General features: G+C 50.0%; 1 protein-coding gene across 4 annotated transcripts in view; it reads right to left on the minus strand.

Moving 5' to 3' along the window:
- Positions 1-13,120, minus strand: part of LOC139159738 (major histocompatibility complex class I-related gene protein-like) — a 28,974-nt gene extending 15,854 nt beyond the window's left edge. The window contains exons 1-8 of one of the 4 annotated variants that reach the window (XM_070737101.1): positions 12,957-13,107; positions 8,615-8,890; positions 6,044-6,319; positions 4,602-4,883; positions 3,763-3,864; positions 3,228-3,260; positions 1,922-1,955; positions 311-1,497 (exon numbers count right to left, since the gene is read on the minus strand). In XM_070737101.1, coding sequence (XP_070593202.1) covers positions 1,936-1,955; positions 3,228-3,260; positions 3,763-3,864; positions 4,602-4,883; positions 6,044-6,319; positions 8,615-8,890; positions 12,957-13,029 — 1,062 coding nt within the window. In that variant the 5' untranslated portion in view covers positions 13,030-13,107 and the 3' untranslated portion in view covers positions 311-1,497; positions 1,922-1,935. Of the gene's footprint in view, positions 1-310; positions 1,498-1,921; positions 1,956-3,227; positions 3,261-3,762; positions 3,865-4,601; positions 4,884-6,043; positions 6,320-8,614; positions 8,891-12,956 lie in introns of those variants that run through there. The other 3 variants (XM_070737100.1, XM_070737099.1, XM_070737102.1) reach the window with 3 other exon arrangements.
- Positions 13,121-17,289: the final 4,169 nt, after the last annotated feature.

Consider the following 17,289-nt stretch of genomic DNA (forward strand, 5'->3'; position numbering starts at 1 on the left):
ACCTTCCATTAGATTTTCAATTAAGAACTTTATCAACAATTATATCTCATTTCCAAAGTTCAGAAGTCTCTGTTCTAAATATCTTATTCATGTTGAATAATCTCAGAGTTCTTTTCAATTTTTTTCTGAAAAACCAAATACTTGTCCACATCTGAGAGTGACAAATGGAATTCCAATTCCTCACACTGGAAATCAGGTACAACTTATTTCCTGCTTTTGGATACCACATTGATTTTGCAAACCCTTTCTTCACCTATCAATGTTTTTCTTTATATTGTCACATAAAACTGTAAATTGGAGAGCATTCTTCTTTCTTTTTTTAAAAAAACTAACTTTATTAGATTTTTAAAAGCCATACAAACACGTAAAAGACGTTAACAAATCATTCAAAAAAGGTTAGAAAGAGCCAGATTACAATATAATACCATGTAAAGGTAAATGTAACATCCACCACAAATTCCTTACAGTTAAAAACAATAATTTTGAATTTAATGAGCAAAAAAAATGTTCTAAAAGTCAAATAGAGGCATTGTAAAATAGGTCTAAAGTCAAATAATTATGAATCGAGTGATTGTAAAAGTTCAAGAAGTGCAGTTAAAACCCAGATGTATTAAGAAAACTGAGCAGCTGAAGGCAAAGGATGGCAAGAGGTTAGACCTTCTGATCACTCAATAATAAAAATTGCAGGCATCCAGCCCCCTCTCTTCTCTGTCTGTGCATGGTTGTCCGAAGATCATCTTGGGTCATTTCTAGTCTCCCCTTTAAAAAACAGGGAGCAAAACCACCAAATAACCAGCTTTGGTGACAAAATCAGCTGTTTGTTGGCAGTAGAAAAAACTATCTCTCTTCAGCACTTGATGATGGAGGAAGGTTCCTGTCTAGAAGCTATATTAAAAATGCTACTATGAGCCATACAAAGCAGTTTGGGCAACTCTAGGAGGCCAGGCCAGAGCACAGGACCTTCTGTGGCCGTGGGTTGGTGGGCATAGATACTTCAAAATCTCCATTCCCACCTGACTCTGAGACCAGCCAGGGATGGTATTTGCCGGTTCTCCAAACTACTCAAAATTTATGCTACTGGTTCTCCAGAACCTGTCAGAAGCTGCTGAATTTCACCCCTGGCCCATAACTCTGGAAGCAAGCAGAGGTCCTCCCAGAGTCTGAAAACTGCCAGGCGGGAGTAAAGCCAGTGGAAGAAGGTGCCCTTACTGAGGGGAGCAGTGGAGTCCCCCAAACCCTTTCTGGTCCAAAAACAGCCAGGTGGGGCGGGAGTCTTGCTAGGAGACTCGTTTTACACCAGGACCCAGCAGAGCCGGATTGAATTTCTGCCTGGGAAATGGGGAAACCTGGGATGCTGTAGCTGGAGGGTCAGGATGGGCTGCTCTGTGGAAGACTTGCTGGATGCCTGGGACGGAAGGAGACTGCCTGTCCAGGTGGGCATGAAGATTGCATGAAGAGTGGACTGTGCTGAAGAACGAAGCTGGAAAACCAACTAGGCTAAATAAAGGTATTTAAAAGAAAAGGGAAATATTTATAAATAGGAACGTTGGGGTTTTTGTTTGTTTGTTTGTTTCTCTTCCTCTCTGTCACTTGTGAACCGAACCAGATGGATATTTCTCCCAACGCCCTGAGGACACTCAAATCTCCTCTTTGCAGGTCTCTGAGACTCCTGATCCCAGACAGTCTGAGCCTGGGAGGGGCCCCAGTCTGGCCTTGCAGAATAAGAATTTGGGGGCAGACAGACCTCTCCCCAAAGCCCATTTGAATCTCCCTCAAATTCCTCACTTTGTAACGTCTGAGTAGATTAGGAGAGAACAAGGATTTCCCAAAGAATCTTCACCATTAGTTGTTCCTGGGACCTCAAAGCCCTCAACCTCCATTCCTTCCCCAACTCCATACAGCCCCCATTGGGGTCACTCACCTGCGAGGGGGCTGCTAAATGGCCTGGTTCCTCCCTGCATTGGAGAGAGACACACAGAGTGAGAGGACAGAAAGGGAATGGACACAGGAACAGGAATGCTTTGTCCCGGTCCTCTTCTCTCTCTTCACCATTAAACCTCTGCAGCCTCATGAATTTCTCAGAGGAGACCAGCCTGTTTGTTTATTTTATGACTTAACTTCTATGACATCCATCTCTCCAAGGTGACTCCAGGAAGCTTGCAATAAAATTCAACAAATGCCATATAAAATATTTAAAACATTACATTATGACCTAGATTCCCCCACAAGATCACATTGCCATTGCTCTGAAAACAAGATCATATCTGGTGTGTGACCACTATCCCGAGTTGGGCCCAAGATGATCTGGAAAAGGCCCATGTCCACCATGGTGAACATGAACTTCTGGGCCGCTTCTGAGACCAAACCCAGGGATGGCAGATTGAAGACTCCCAGGACCAGAATCCTGGGCAATTACATGCCAACCCTGAGATGGTCTCCAGCACTCAGGCAGGGAAGTGGCCATGCATCAAGGAGGCTGGTACAGTATTAACAAGCCCAACTGATCTCATGAGCCCAGATTCAGAAACAGGGAATCACAACCAGAAACCTGGGGACCAAGGCCCTTAAAGGCCAAAAGAGACTCTCAGAGGACCACTGCCATCCCACCTGCCCTTGGCCCTGGAGACCGGCTGGTGCCAAACCCTCAACCCAGCTGGACGCATCTCTGAGAGGAGAATCTCCCCACTTCCAGAATCAGCCAGGTCTCAGCTATGCCACCTGAAGAGTCTCTAACCATTGGGGATCACAGCATTGCCAGTGGTTTTCCTCTTTCCCACCAAGGAATGAAGGGCTCTTTCCCTCAAAGGGGCCCAGGCTCCACCATGCAGACTGTGGGCTGCCTTCCCTGCCTGGATGAAAGGGCCTGGAAATCCAACAGGGAGAGTTCCCCTTCTCCTCCGCAGGAACAAACCAGTGCAAGGAAAGTGGATTCTGCAAGTTCCTACTACTTGGAAACCAGAGCAGCTTCTCACTCAGAGCAAACCTTTCACCCAGGTGGATCTTCTCATCCTCTGGGGGGTTTCTTGTCCTGGATCTTCACTCCCAATATCAGCCTGGCTCTTATGGAAAGGGGGCCTCCTTCCCCAGCTTAGTTCTTAGGAGGAAATAGCACAACTATGCAGCTTCATGAGTTGCTTTAGTGCTTAAACACACACACAAACACACAATCCTCAAGTAATGGGGCCTCTGAAGTTGAAGATTACATGGAAGGAGGAATATTCACTCACTTGGGACTGCATTGTAGTCTTCTTGACCTCTGTCTGCAAGGAGAAAAATCAATTAAAGCTCAAAAAATCCACCAGAGATCGTTCAATCTCTCCCTCAGTAAGAGGAAGAACCCCAGGAGATATTTCAGTCGCTTTGTCCCATGTATAAAGACAGAAAGATCTTCAAAATACAAATGTATCTCCTGATTTGCCCCAAGAGAGACCTGCTGCCTCCGAGATGGGTGGAGGGGAATTGGGGGAAGCAGCTGGGAGGGGAGGGAGGTTCCCATGGAAACCCTTCTCTGCTGCTCTTTGATCAAAGCCTTTGAGGGGGACAAAGGAACTGGGAGGCCTCTTCCCAACTCAGAAGAACCTCAGACTGCCTGAATCTCAGACTCAGCTGAACCGAGACTGGAGTCCCAGCAAGAGGCTGAGATCTCAGATGCTCCCCAAGAGGGCTGGGACAACAGGACAGAAGGAAGCTCCCCAAAGGGAAAGACGGGTGGAATCTCCCCTTCTTCCTTCCATCACCCCACCACCACCAAAAAATACTTACTGATGAATACCACAATCCCAGCAATCACAATCACAACCACAACCAGAGCAGCCACAACAAAGCCGATGATGAGCCCAAGATTGGATTTTGAATCAGTAGGTTCTGAATTGGGAGAAAGAGCAATTAAATTTGATTATTTCCTGTATCATGATGACAATCATCAATAAAAAAATTGCATTTCAATTTGAGTTTTGGAACTTTGGGAATCCAATGTACGATAGGGAAACTTCTGAGCATATGCAGAGTTCTTTGAGAGGGGGCTTTTTTTCTTGGGTTTTATGCTGAGCCTCAGGAATTCACATATCATAAAATAAGGTGCAACCTCTTTCTTAGAGAAGCAACACAGAGTGACCTTTTGACCTTTATAGCAGGAAACCCTGTCAGTCTCTGATGGGAAAAAGCTCAGACTTGGGAGCCTCTTTTCTGACTCCTGATGTCCATCAGTCCAGCCAAAATTTGCCTTCAGAAAAGGGGCTACCAGACTCCTCCTGATTCTTCTACTTTAGGAATTGTAAACAAAAGCAAATCTATTTCTGGTGCTCAGTGTAACTGCTGCTTTTCTGCTGGGAGGAAGAACCAGGGGAGGCCTAAGAGAGGATCTAAGGGCATTTCATCAGGATCGGCCAAGTATTGTGATGGGATTCTGTAGTTTCCTTTCTATCCCCTGAAGTCAGTTCTAGGGTCTGGTCCCTGCAGCTTCACCAACCTCAAACAATGGAAAAACCAATGTATTAAAGCTCAGGTATGTTCACATCTGGACACACCTGGGGTCAGATTTCTCTCCCACCCCCCTCCAGGCTGCCCAAGAGCCCGGCCTTTCCCTCCCTGCAGCCTCTCACCCTTCAGCTCCAAGTCCAGAGGATCCTGCAGGCCGTCGTGCTCCACGTGACACCGATAGCGGCCCCTCTCTTTGGGGTCGATCTGGATGCTGAGCCAGTAGTGGTAGGTCCCATCCGCATTGGGGGCCAGAAACCCATGGAAAGTGTCCTGCAGCCAGACCTCCCTGTCCCTCGTCCAGGAGGCATCGATGTCCCTGGGGTAGAAGCCGTGGACCCGGCAGACGTGCGTCTCCATCCCATCCTCCACCTCCGTCCTGCTGCTCATCGTCACCACTGGAGTCTCTGCGGAAACACCGGGATTGACTCTGAGCCCCTCCAGAGACTGAAAGGTGGGTGAGAAAATCAGGGGCAGGAAACTCTCCCCCTATTTCCCCCTCCACACCTGAAGCATCTCAAGGGGTTTTGGGAAATGCTCCGAATCTGGAAAACGTTCAACCACAAGAACTCCTGATTTTGAGTCCTTCCCAGGGACTCAGCCTGAAAAACCTCCAGCAGCAAATTGAGGGTCCAAGGAAATTCCTCTCTGTCTGCTTTGACCTCTGGCTGATCTTGGGCTGCTCCCTTCAGGGGAGGGAGAGTGGAGATGGTCTCTTAGGTTCCCTCTCAAAACAGCCACAAAACAGAAGATTCTCTCTACTTTCTGCATCCTCTTCTGCTCCCCTGAATCTGAGGCTGCTCCAGGCCTCTTTCCAAGGGACACACCCCCAATTTTAAGGGGAAGAGAGATCAAAGGGAATCTCACACTGGTCAATTTGGAAAAGAGATTCTGCCTCTGAAAAGGGGGGGGACAGAGAGAGAATGATATCAATGGAAGAGAGAGGGGGTCCTCTTCCCCAGGCAGGGAGGGGCTGTTGGTGATAATCAGTGAAATTTTGCTCCACCCTGAACCCCCCTCCCCCACCCCCCACCCCGGAAAGAAATGAACCCCTCATCCATGGCCCTTTTGCCCAGCTGGGATCACTGATAATGTGTTTTTAATGGTAGAAGTGGAGCCCCCTAGTGGTGGGGGTAGGAGGTACACTCAGGTGTAAGGCAGGAATGGAGCCCCCTATGGGATGTGGGGTGAAGCAGAGTTAATGGAGGGGGGGGGGAATTAAGGGTGCCCACCACTCTCAACTACAGTTTGGCTAATGGGAGTTTCACTGAATGGCCCCAAATGGTTCCCTCCTTGTGGGCAGTGAAGAGGACACCCTCAAGGGCTTTCCCTGCCTGACCCACCCAGACACCTGCCAGGCAGAGGCTGCATTTCCTGGTCCACTGAATGGCTGCCTGGGAGTGAGAACCAATCAGGGCTTCCCGTGTCCTGGAGAGAGGCTGGAAGGGGGGGAGGGGATTCCCACCAGGGAGAAAACAGGCTGCAGATCAGGGACTCAAAGGGGCTGAATGTGTCCAAGAGATCCGGCCATAAAGGAGGAAAGTCCAGTCTCCATTCAGATGCTCACCTGTCCTCAGCAGCGTCTCATTCCCATAGGACAGGTGCTTCTCCAGCCACTCAATGCATTCCTTCTCCAGGTAGGCCTTCTTTCTCTGATTGAATCCTAGATCAGTATCCCATTTCCTCTGGGTGATCTGGGCCTGGGGGTCGGGAGCCACCCAAGTGAGGGTCTCCTTGTCGAAGGTGAGGAAGGTCCTCCCATCATAGCCATCCTGATAAAACCCTCCTTTACTTCCGTCCCTCCGGAGCTCACAGCCATACATCCTCTGGATGGTATGAAACCCTATAAGACAGACAGAAGGATGGTTTCCGTAGTCCTGAAGATAGACAGAGCTGCCCCCCTTCCTGCAGGGACTTTGACAGAGGCACTGACACCCCCATTTCCTCCCTAGAGTTCAAGAGAGAAAGCCCCCATCACTAACCTCCCTTCCCCCCTCCCTCCCCCTCCCTCCCTGCATTCCCCTCCCCCCAGGACGGAGTCCCTGAACCTTCCCAGGAAAAGGGAATCTGGAAAAGGCAGCAGAGGATCCCAAGGGAGATGGAGAGAAGGAGGAGGGGGAAAGAAACAGAGGGAGGGAGATCCTTCCATCTTTCTCTCTGCTCTTCCTCTGGGGGGAAAGGAAGGGATCCCAGAGAGGGAACAGGAGCCTGGATCTGCGGCTGCAAAGAGGGACTGAGAATCTGGTGGTCTCCAAGAGGATCTGGTTGATCTACATAAAAGCTTGCAGGGATCCCTGTGACCATAAATCTTGGTCCATGTTCACAAATAGCAGCAAGTCACAAGAGCTCGTTCCTACTTTGGGCTAACCAGAAACAAGCCATGGTTTAATGCAATGTGGGAATGAAGCCTCGAAGGGCCACAAAGAAATATTTTCCTCAGCAACAGCAGCAAGTGGCCCAGTCTGATCTGGACACCTGAAGGGTTATTGGCCTTTGAAATGAGCTTGAAGTCCACAGTCTTTGCAAGGCCCTGGAGAAGATACTTAGACTTCAAGTGACCAGATTCTTGGATTTAAAATAAAACTGAATCTTTGAAAAAACCAAAAGTAAATCCTGAAATGTTTCTAGTCCTGTTTGGGCTTGAGAGGGAGGAAGGACGCCAGGAACTCTCAAATCTAAGGGAAAAACCACCTGGAAGGACAGTTGAACTAAACTGACCAGTGTTTTCCCTCCCTTTCCCCACCCAGGAATGTCGGGGGAGGGGATCCTTTCTCTGCATCTTCTGCTCAGCCAGAGATCTTCCCTTTGGAGGAAGAGGAAGATCCTCCTGAGCTCCAGCCTGATCCTTCCCTCGAGAGGAGATTCCCTGATCTCCCCATGGGGAAAATGGACTTTTATTTATTTTTCTTTGATTAGTTTCCTTTTGCTCCTTTACTTTATGTTTGTATCTTTTGTTCAAAAGGTTTAATGCAAATTATCTTAAAAGGTTTAAGAGGCAAAGAAGGTATCATTAAAATAGTATGGAGAACCCAAGAGAGGCTGATGTCCCAAAGCCTTTACATGAATCAAGGCAGAGCAACCACATCTGGAATACTGGGAGCAGTTGTGGCCCAAAGACCCCCAAAAGGAGAGGAGGGGGCTGGAGAAGGTCCAGAGGAGGCGACTCAGGTGAGGGGAGGGGGGAAGCAGCCCCCCTTTGAGGGAAGGTGGGGACATTTGGGGCTCTTTAGCCTGGAAAGGAGGCTCCCACTAGACACACAGGTGCTTTCAGCCCCTGCCCCCAAACAAGGTTCCTTGAAGGTGAATCTTGTCCCCCAAAGATGGCAGAAGGGGGGGGGGCTGCTGAAGAAGGCCTCCCCCCTCCAGGGCAGCCCCACCAAGAGGGCAGGGCAGGAGTTCAGCCTGAGGGACCAAGGATGGGAAGCCACGAAGGCTCTGAGAGACTCTGGAAGGGCCCCAAATGGAGGATCCTCTCTTCTCTGTCTTTCCCTCTCAGGATTGGGAGGATCCTGGCCCTGTGCCCCCCCCCAAGAGCCCCCACCCCATTTGGGTCTTCCTGGCCCCTCCTTCCAACTGGAGGGTGAACAGAAGCTCCCGGCATTTGGGGGGCCCTTGTCCCTCCAAAAAGGGGGTGAAGGAAAGAGGGATCTGGTCATCCCGGGTGGATCTGCACTTGATCCCTTATTTCTCTGGGGTGGAAACAGAGAGAAGGAGGAGGCCCTGCTTGACCCAGAATTCAATTAGGATCCACTGCCTTTTTTTTTGGAGGGGGGAGACCTCTGATTCCCTTCCTCCCCCACAGCAGAAGATCCACCAAGGTCAGACCCTCCAACTTTCATGGGGGGGGGGAGACTTTGGTCTCTTTTTATCTCAGTTTATATCAATATCAACATTCAGAAAGACAGAGGGATAAATTTAAACTAGTTTTCCATTAATTGCAATTGGAAGAACATGTCAGCTATGGAGGCAAGGATGATCTTATATGGACTTTTAAAAAAGAATAAATATATTAAAAAGACTGTTTTAAGAGGTGTGGAAGCAGCCTTTCCCTTTGAAGGGACCCCCCAATTCTCAACCCCCCTCTGGTTCCTGGGGAGGGGAATATGGGGCCGGAAGAGCCACCCGACCCATCACTCACCTTCACTCTGATTGTAGCGATTCCTCAGAGTCTCCAGGCCTGCTCTGAATATCTGCTCATGGACACGTAATATCCGGGTGTTTCTGTCCCAGTATTGGGGATCCTCCTTCCCCACCTTCTCCATCCAGGAGACTCGAGGCTGCAGCTTCCAGCTGTTGCTGTCGTAGTAGCTGAAGAGTTGATCATCCACATAACCCACAGCGACAAAGTGGGGCAGCCCCTGACTGGGCTCCGAGATGCCGGTGTAGAAACACTTCATGGAGTGGGAGGAGGCACCTGGAAGGGACCCAGAGGGGCAGAGTTAGGGGGCTTCAGCCAAGGACCCTGATGCTCTATGGGGCACAGAAGGCCCCATTCCCAGGTCTGGAAAGAAGGAAGAAGAAGAAGAAGAAGAGGAGAAAATGAAGGGGGAGATAATGGGAGAGAGGTTGGGGGGGCAGAGAGGTTGAGGGGGCAGAGAGGTTGAGGGGGCAGAGAGGTTGGGGGGGCAGAGAGGTTGGGGGGCAGAGAGGTTGAGGGGGCAGAGAGGTTGGGGGGGCAGAGAGGTTGAGGAGGCAGAGAGGTTGAGGAGGCAGAGAGGTTGAGGGGGCAGAGAGGTTGAGGGGGCAGAGAGGTTGAGGAGGCAGAGAGGTTGGGGGGGCAGAGAGGTTGAGGGGGCAGAGAGGTTGAGGGGGCAGAGAGGTTGAGGGGCAGAGAGGTTGGGGGGGCAGAGAGGTTGAGGGGGCAGAGAGGTTTGGGGGGCAGAGAGGTTGGGGGGGCAGAGAGGTTGGGGCAGAGAGGTTGGGGGGGCAGAAAGGTTGAGGGGGCAGAGAGGTTGAGGGGGCAGAGAGGTTGGGGGGGCAGAGAAGTTGGGGGGCAGAGGTTGGGGGTAGAGAGGTTGGGGGGGCAGAGAGGTTGGGGGCAGAGGTTGGGGGGCAGAGAGGTTGAGGGGGCAGAGGGGTTGGGGGGGCAGAGAGGTTGGGGCAGAAAGGTTGGGGGGGCAGAAAGGTTGAGGGGGCAGAGAGGTTGAGGGGGCAGAGAGGTTGGGGCAGAGAGGTTGGGGGGTAGAGAGGTTGAGGGGGCAGAGAGGTTGGTGGGGCAGAGAGGTTGGGGCAGAGAGGTTGGGGGGGCAGAGAGTTTGGGGCAGAGAGGTTGGGGGGTAGAGAGGTTGGGGGGGCAGAGGTTGGGGGGCAGAGAGGTTGAGGGGGCAGAGGGGTTGGGGGGGCAGAGAGGTTGGGGCAGAGAGGTTGGGGGGGCAGAAAGGTTGAGGGGCAGAGAGGTTGAGGGGGCAGAGAGGTTGGGGGGCAGAAAGGTTGAGGGGGCAGAGAGGTTGAGGGGGCAGAGAGGTTGGGGCAGAGAGGTTGGGGGGTAGAGAGGTTGAGGGGGCAGAGAGGTTGGTGGGGCAGAGAGGTTGGGGCAGAGAGGTTGGGGCAGAGAGGTTGGGGGGGCAGAGAGGTTGAGGGGGAGAGAGGCTGGGGGGGCAGAGAGGAAAGGAAGGGAAAGCAGAGACAAAGAGAGCAGGACCCACAACCTTTATGTGCTTCTCTCCAATTGTTTCCCCACTTCCAGCAAGGCCTCCCTCCACCCCCTCCCCCTTCTGCATTGCTCAGTCTCTGCCCCATGGAGGCTACAGGGGCCCCACAAGAAGAAGGGGGGCTCCCTCCTCAGAAGCTGAAAACGCAGCAGGAACCCCCACCTGGTCCCCCCAAGAGGAAAAAAAACATTCTGACTTCACTGAGGCCCAACATAGATTGTGAATAGGTGCAGATTTGGGGTGTGTGTGTGTTATAAAATAGGGAGGGGGAGGAGGGATTTCGGGTGAGACCAGAGGCCGTGGGATCCTTACAGGAAACCCAAACTGCTTCCCTGGGAGTTATGGGGAAACAAAGTGGGGAGTGAAGGGATCAGTAATGATGCCATGTAGCCCCCCTAGATCTTCGTCCTCACCCACCCACCCTGATTGGGAAATTCCCCCTCCCGTCACAGAGTTCAGGCAGCCGGACAGGAATTGACTTTGAACCCAGGACTCAGTGGGGCTCAACCCCACACCTTCGGAACTGTCTTCTGCCACACGAATCCCAGCGGCCGATAAGGTCCCACAGAATTGGCCTTCTCTGGGTCCCGTCGACTAAACAATGTCATCTGGTGGGCTCCAGGGGAAGAGCCTTCTCTGTGGCGGCCCCAACCCTCTGGAATCAACTCCCCCCAAAGATCAGAACTGCGCCCACCCTCCTTGTCTTTCGCAAATTACTTAAGACCCACCTGTATCGCCAGGCATGAGGGAATTGAGACAAGTCCCCCAGGCTTTTATAGTTTTATGTATGGTGTGCGTGTGTTGCATGGTTTTTAAATGATGGGTTTTTTAGATGCTTTTTTAATATCAGATTTGTTTACATTGTCACACTGTTCTTGTTATTATTGTTGTGAGCCACCCCGAGTCTTTGGAGAGGGGCAGCATACAAATCTAATTAATAATAATAATAATTATTATTATTATTATTATTATTATTATTATTATTATTATTATTATTATTATTACCTTGAGCCATGGAGGCCCAGTGGATAGAATGCAGCATTGCAGGCTAATTTTAGGCTTCGAGTGGGCCTGAAACCATTGTGAAGTGGTATACAGGTAGTCCTCCACTTGTTGCAACAGTTCATTTAGTGACTGTTTGAAGTTACATCATCACTGAAAAAAGTAACTTATGCTCATTTTTCACACTTACGACCATTGTAGCATCCCCATGTTCTTCACATGATCAAAATTCAAACACTTGTGACGACTGCAGTGTCCCGGGGTCATTTGATCTCGGTTTGCAAACCTCTCACAACCAAAGTCAATGGGGAAGCAGATTCACTTAAAAACCATGTCACTAGTTAACAAGTGCAAGTGATTTGCTTAACAAATGTGGCACGGAAAGTGGCAAATTGAGGCAAAACTCACACATTTGTCACCCATAAATTCTGAGCTCAATTGTGTTCGCAAGTCGAGGACTAGCAATATAAGTCTAAGCGCTGGTGTTATTGCTATGCCGCAGAAAATCTGTGACTATCCATCCCAAGAGAGAATAAAGGAATAATTTCAGCCACCCAATTAGGGTCTGAAAACATAATTCCCAGGTGCTGCCCATTCCCTCCAGTATGGTCTCCCAGTCCTTCCCAGTTCAAGGCAAAGGCCTGGGCCTCCTCCTTCCTGCTCCTCCCCACAATCCCAGAGGCTGCTCAGAGCTTTTGGGGATCCCCAGATCCACTTCCTGCTCTGGGGAGATTTCAGAATCCAAATGGATTGGATCCTCCGTGATCCAGAACCCGCTTCTTCCCCTTGTGGGGCTGAGCAATGAGCAAGGCTGAAGTCTGCCTGAGAGGAGAAACGTGTGAATGTAACTCACAATCCTGAATCCTCCTCAAGTCAGAAATGACAGGTGTGACTGTAACACAGGTTTGCATAGGTTTGGCATCCTGACAATCGTGAATGTGCCTCCAGTCAGGAAGGGCTGGTGAGTCTGGGCCTGTCTGTGTCCAAGCAAATGGCTCATTTCATGGTCCCCACCCAGAGGTCTTCTCTCCTTTTACCTCCAAGCAGCTTATTTAATAGTTAAATTTCTGTCAAGCTTTTTTAATGTCTTTTGAAAAGTTACTGTATTGACAATTTCTCAGAGCAAACAGCCAGGAACACCCCACGTTCCCCATTACCAAAGAATAAATAATACATTGTAAACATTTTTTTACTTTTGCAAACTGTTCCATGTTGGGAGCTTCTGAAATGGGAGAAGGAACCACTTGGGAGGCAAATCTCTGCCTGCCCCATCCCCAAAAAAGCTCTGGTGATACTGGGGTTCATTTTAGGACCAAGTGGTGGTGGTGGGATCAGGAGAAAGTGACAATCAGGAAGGAGGGATCTTGAGGAAGATTGAGGAGGGATCTTAAGAAGCCCTTCTCTCCAGACTCTTGCACTAGCACCAGAAGCCCCAAAGCCCCTCCCAAGGCAGGAAAGGGGACCCAGGCGGAGGGCTTGGGCGAAGGCAGCCAGGAAGTTCTTCATCTCACCTGATCACCTGCAAACGCCGCTTTCCGACAACCTCCACTTTGGGGGAGGGAAAGAACTGCACTTGGGGCGCCCAGATTGACTGACACCCGGGGGGTTGACCCTCGTGCTGTCCCCAGAGGGGCTCTCCTGGGGGAGGGGCAGCAGAGTCCCATCAACGCTTTGGGACCTAATCAAACGGTGGACAGAGGGGGAGGGGGAGCGGACTCGAAAGAGGACCGAATCGGGTTTCTATTTCCGGGATTAAACTTTATGGGGACGAGCCAGAGAGGAAGATTCCCTGGAAGAAAAAGGGACCGGAGCCCCCAAAGGACTCACCAAGGCAGCTCCCCCGTAGCAGAGACACCGCCACCATCACCGGGAGCCAGAGGGGCGCAGGGCGCAGAGTCATCCTGGCCGCCACCCTCAAGCGCCGCTCCGCTCTCCTGAAGTCGCAGGCGGAGGAAGAGGCGCCCCGCGTGATCAACGGCGCAACAATCCAGGAAAAGACGGCGATTGGGCAAGCTCAACCAATAGGAAAAAGGTATCCCCGTGTCGTCACTGTTGCTAGGCAGACGTGGAGGCGCAACCGGCCAGAGGGGAGGGAAAAGGAAAGCGAAAGTTCTGTCAGGAAATCCCCTTCCAGGCCTTCCGCCTCTTGGTGGGAAGGGGCGGAACTGCGAGGCTGGAAAAGGCGGGAGGGGGGATCCCTGTGGGCCTGGGGGGAGGGGAGCTGCCAAAAACGTCAACGCAGTCTTGGCCTCCATCAACCGAGGGAGAAAATCAAAAGAACCCGGAATTGATCATCCTGGTTTATCCTGCACTAGCGAGGCCCCCCACTTGGGATGCTGGTCTAATTGTGGTCTCCACGATTCAAAAAAGATGCTGAGACCCTGGAAAGACTGGAAAGAGGACCCACAAGGATGATGAAGGAAGGTTGAAAGGGATGGAGAACCATTGAGAAAACTAGGGAGGCCCAGCCTATCCAACAGAATAATTTGTGGCGGTGGATGTATGTGTCATAATAACATTGAAACATAGAAGATTGACGGCAGAAAAAGACCTCATGGTCCATCTAGTCTGACCTTATACTGTTTCCTGTATTTTATCTTAGGATGGCTATATGTTTATCCCAGGTATGTTTAAATTCAGTTACTGTGGATTTACCAAACAAGTCTGCTGGAAGTTTCTTCCAAGGATCTACTATTCTTTCAGTAAAATAGCATTTTCTCATGTTGCTTTTGATCTTTCCCCCAACTAACCTCAGATTGTGTCCCCTTGTTCTTGTGTTCACTTTCCTGTTAAGAACACTTCCCTCCTGAACCTTTTTAACCCTTTAACATATTTAAATGTTTCGATCATGTCCCCCTTTCCCTTTTGTCCTGCAGACTATGCAGATTGAGTTCATTAAGTCTTTCCTGATACTTTTATGCTTAAGACCTTCCACCTGTCTTCCAGCACTTGAGGGGCTTCCCCAGAGAAGAAGGGATGGACCTCTTCTCCAAAGCACAAGGCAGCAGGACGCGAAGCAACGGGTGGAAGCTTGTAAAAGAGAGATCCAACCCAGAAGGAAGGAGAAATTTTCTAACAGTGAGAACAATTAATCAGTGAAGTAACTGACATCCAGGAATTGTGAGAGCTCCATCAAAAACAGGCTGGAGATCTGTTAGACTGGGATGGTATTAGGTCTCCTGCCTGGATCTGAGGGTTGGACTAGGTGACCTCTGAGGTCCTTTCCAGTCCTTGTGTCTGTGTTTTACCTCAAACAGTCACATGATCAATATTCAGAAATCCCTTGTGTTTATGACAATTGGCGAGTCCTGGGGTCACATGGATCAGCTTTTGTGACCTTCTGAGCAGCAAAGTCAAGGGAGAAGCTAGAAGAGCACTTAACAACTGGGTTGCAAACTTAATAAATGCAACAATTCACTTATCCACTCAGACAAAAAAAAATGTCATAAGACCTTGAACAAATGCAGAGGGAGCCTTGGGGAGGAGGGGCAGGATTCCTCGTGTCAACTCTGGGCTACAATATGAAATGAATAGAAACAGAGAACAAGCCCCACTTCTTACTAGCACTGATGATGTTACCTAGTTGGGTAATGAAACGTTTGTGTGAAACGAAAGCAATGAGGAGCCCTCCCAGAGGGGTTCCCAGAGGGCTGGTGGGGCAGGACGAGGCCCCCTCTGAATGGAAGATGCAGAGGGGTGGGGGGCAGAGACTGAGTTTGGGGAAGCAATACAGGAACGAGCAGGTGAGTGAAAGCTCCGGATGCCCCGACAAGCTCTAGGAAGCTCCTGTGCAGAGACAGGATCCCAAGCAGGCATTATGTGTTGCCTGGCAGTTGTGTCCTGTCTGGTGGCACCGGGGTAGGACGGGCCGAGATATCGCCCTGCTGTGGTTCTGCCGGAGTTTATTCGTGATTCTCTGCAGGGCCCGTTTGCCCTCCTCCTGTTGGATCCTCCTTTCAGCTTCCGGCCACTGGACTGGCTGCTCTCACCACAGATCAAAGCCCCATGCAGCCAATCTGCCCCCCACCCCAGCTCCCAAGGAGAAGAGCATCCGACACTTGGGACTCTCCGGGGCAGCATCCTGAGATGCCCAAAGGTCTTTCCCATCCCATGTGCACTAATCCTCCGATTTCTGGCCTCTTTCCATTTGTTTCCTGATGACTCAAACTAATGGAATGAAGGGAAGGGACCTTAGAGATCTTCTAGTCCAATCCTGTGGCTGGAGAAAACCCTTTCAGACAAATGGCTCAAAATTACTCAAAAGTAATGACTTGAAGTAAGAGTCCGCTTTGGACGACACTCACATGAAACTGAGGAGCGCATGAGGATTATTACAACGTTTGTTGGCTCTTCTGTATTAATAAAAATAAACTGAATTGGTGGAGGATGGATTTTTAATTGAGCTTTAAGATGTTTGAGAAGCTGTCACCTAGGAGTAAGGAGGAAAGTGTAGAGAAAGGATGAGGTTAGGTGCTCTGACTTCCCCCATCTGTAGAATGGGTATAATCATCACTCTTAAGTTATACATGAGAAGTCTGAGAACATCGTGTCCTTCTAAGTGATGCTTAGCAGTGCTGATTATGCCCATTTTACAGGTGAGACCTCAGAGAACAAGATCTCATTCTAAGTGATGCTTAATATCTAGTATAATATTTATGCTTCCATCGAAAAAGAGAAAACAATCAGAATTGTTCAGGCTGTAATTAACTAATTTACAATTGTAATTAATTTTTAATTAATTGATTTAATTAAATTGCAATTAATTGATTTAATTAAATTGCAATTAATTGATTTAATCAATTTGAGATTTATTAATTAATTAAATTGCAATTATTAAACCCACTGATTTGGCAGCAAACTCCACTGAACTTCGGAAGGCTTAGTCGGAAGGAGGCGTGCACAGGTATTGCCTTGCAAAGGACAATTAGAAAAAAAAAGCAGCAGCGCTTCGAAGGGAAAAAGCCGCAGGAAACACCCAGAGCGGATGCAAGACTCTTGGTCTCGAGCGCGGAGACTCGACAACTCCTCCCACAGAGAGCACGTGATGCCCTGATGGGAGCCAATGGGATCCGCCGACCGACAGTTGCCTTTTCTGAGAAATCAAGTGGTAAAAAAGAAGCGCCGTTCTCGCAGTGGCCACGGGAGGCGCTGCCGCACTAGTAAAGCTTCCCACAGACGGGGGTGGAGCGAAGGTTGAGTGACGGTTTGGCTGCTGAAAGGGTCGTTTGAGGTAGATTTCTTTCCCTTGTTTAGAGGCCAACGGTTAAGTCTCGGAATTCCTCAGCCGGGAGCTGTGCTGGCAGGTTGGGCTGAGAGAGAGACGAACGGGATCAAAGTCTCCCTTCCGATATTTTCCATGCCTAAAGGAGCCCGCTGAAGGCCCGGGGACAAATGGCGGCCTCTCTCTCCCTGTGACGCCACCCGCTTTCCTCCCTTCCCAGGCACTCGGCGCTTCCTTCGCAACAAGGGAGGAAGCGACGTCTTGGCGGCCTTCACGTCTTTGCTCTCGGGTGGGACCAGACAGGAGTAACGGCTGACAGGACGCAAGGGGGGGGGGGGGACAGATGGGCCGGAGAACCGGCAGGGGAGGGGGAGGGCGGAGGGGAGGGGAAGGAAGGAGAGGAGAACTAGGGAGGAAGAGGGGGAGAGGCAGAGTGGAGACAAGGAGAAGTGGAGAGGAGGAGGGGATGGAGGGGAGATTATTTAAGGGACTATCTTCTGCCTCACACAGAGTAGGAATGACTACAGACCAGTTGCTCTAACATCTGTAGTTATGAAAACCTTTGAAAGGCTAGTGATGTTCCATTTGAAAACCATCACGGATCCACTGTTAGACCCCCTGCAATTTGCATACCGAGCAAATAGATCAACAGATGATGCTGTTAATATGGCTCTACACTACATCCTTCAACATCTTGAATCTCCAATGACCTACGCCAGGGTCCTCTTTGTGGACTTCAGTTCAGCATTCAATACCATCGTACCGGACATTCTCTTAACCAAACTAAATCAGCTAGCGGTACTTGAACACACTTGTAAGTGGATCACAAGCTTCCTAACAGACAGGAAGCAGCAGGTGAAGCTAGGAAAAATCACATCAGATATATGTACAATTAGCACAGGTGCCCCACAAGGCTGTGTACTCTCACCACTTCTCTTC

This window comes from Erythrolamprus reginae, chromosome 2 (assembly GCF_031021105.1).
Source record: "Erythrolamprus reginae isolate rEryReg1 chromosome 2, rEryReg1.hap1, whole genome shotgun sequence".
NCBI lineage: Eukaryota > Metazoa > Chordata > Lepidosauria > Squamata > Dipsadidae > Erythrolamprus > Erythrolamprus reginae.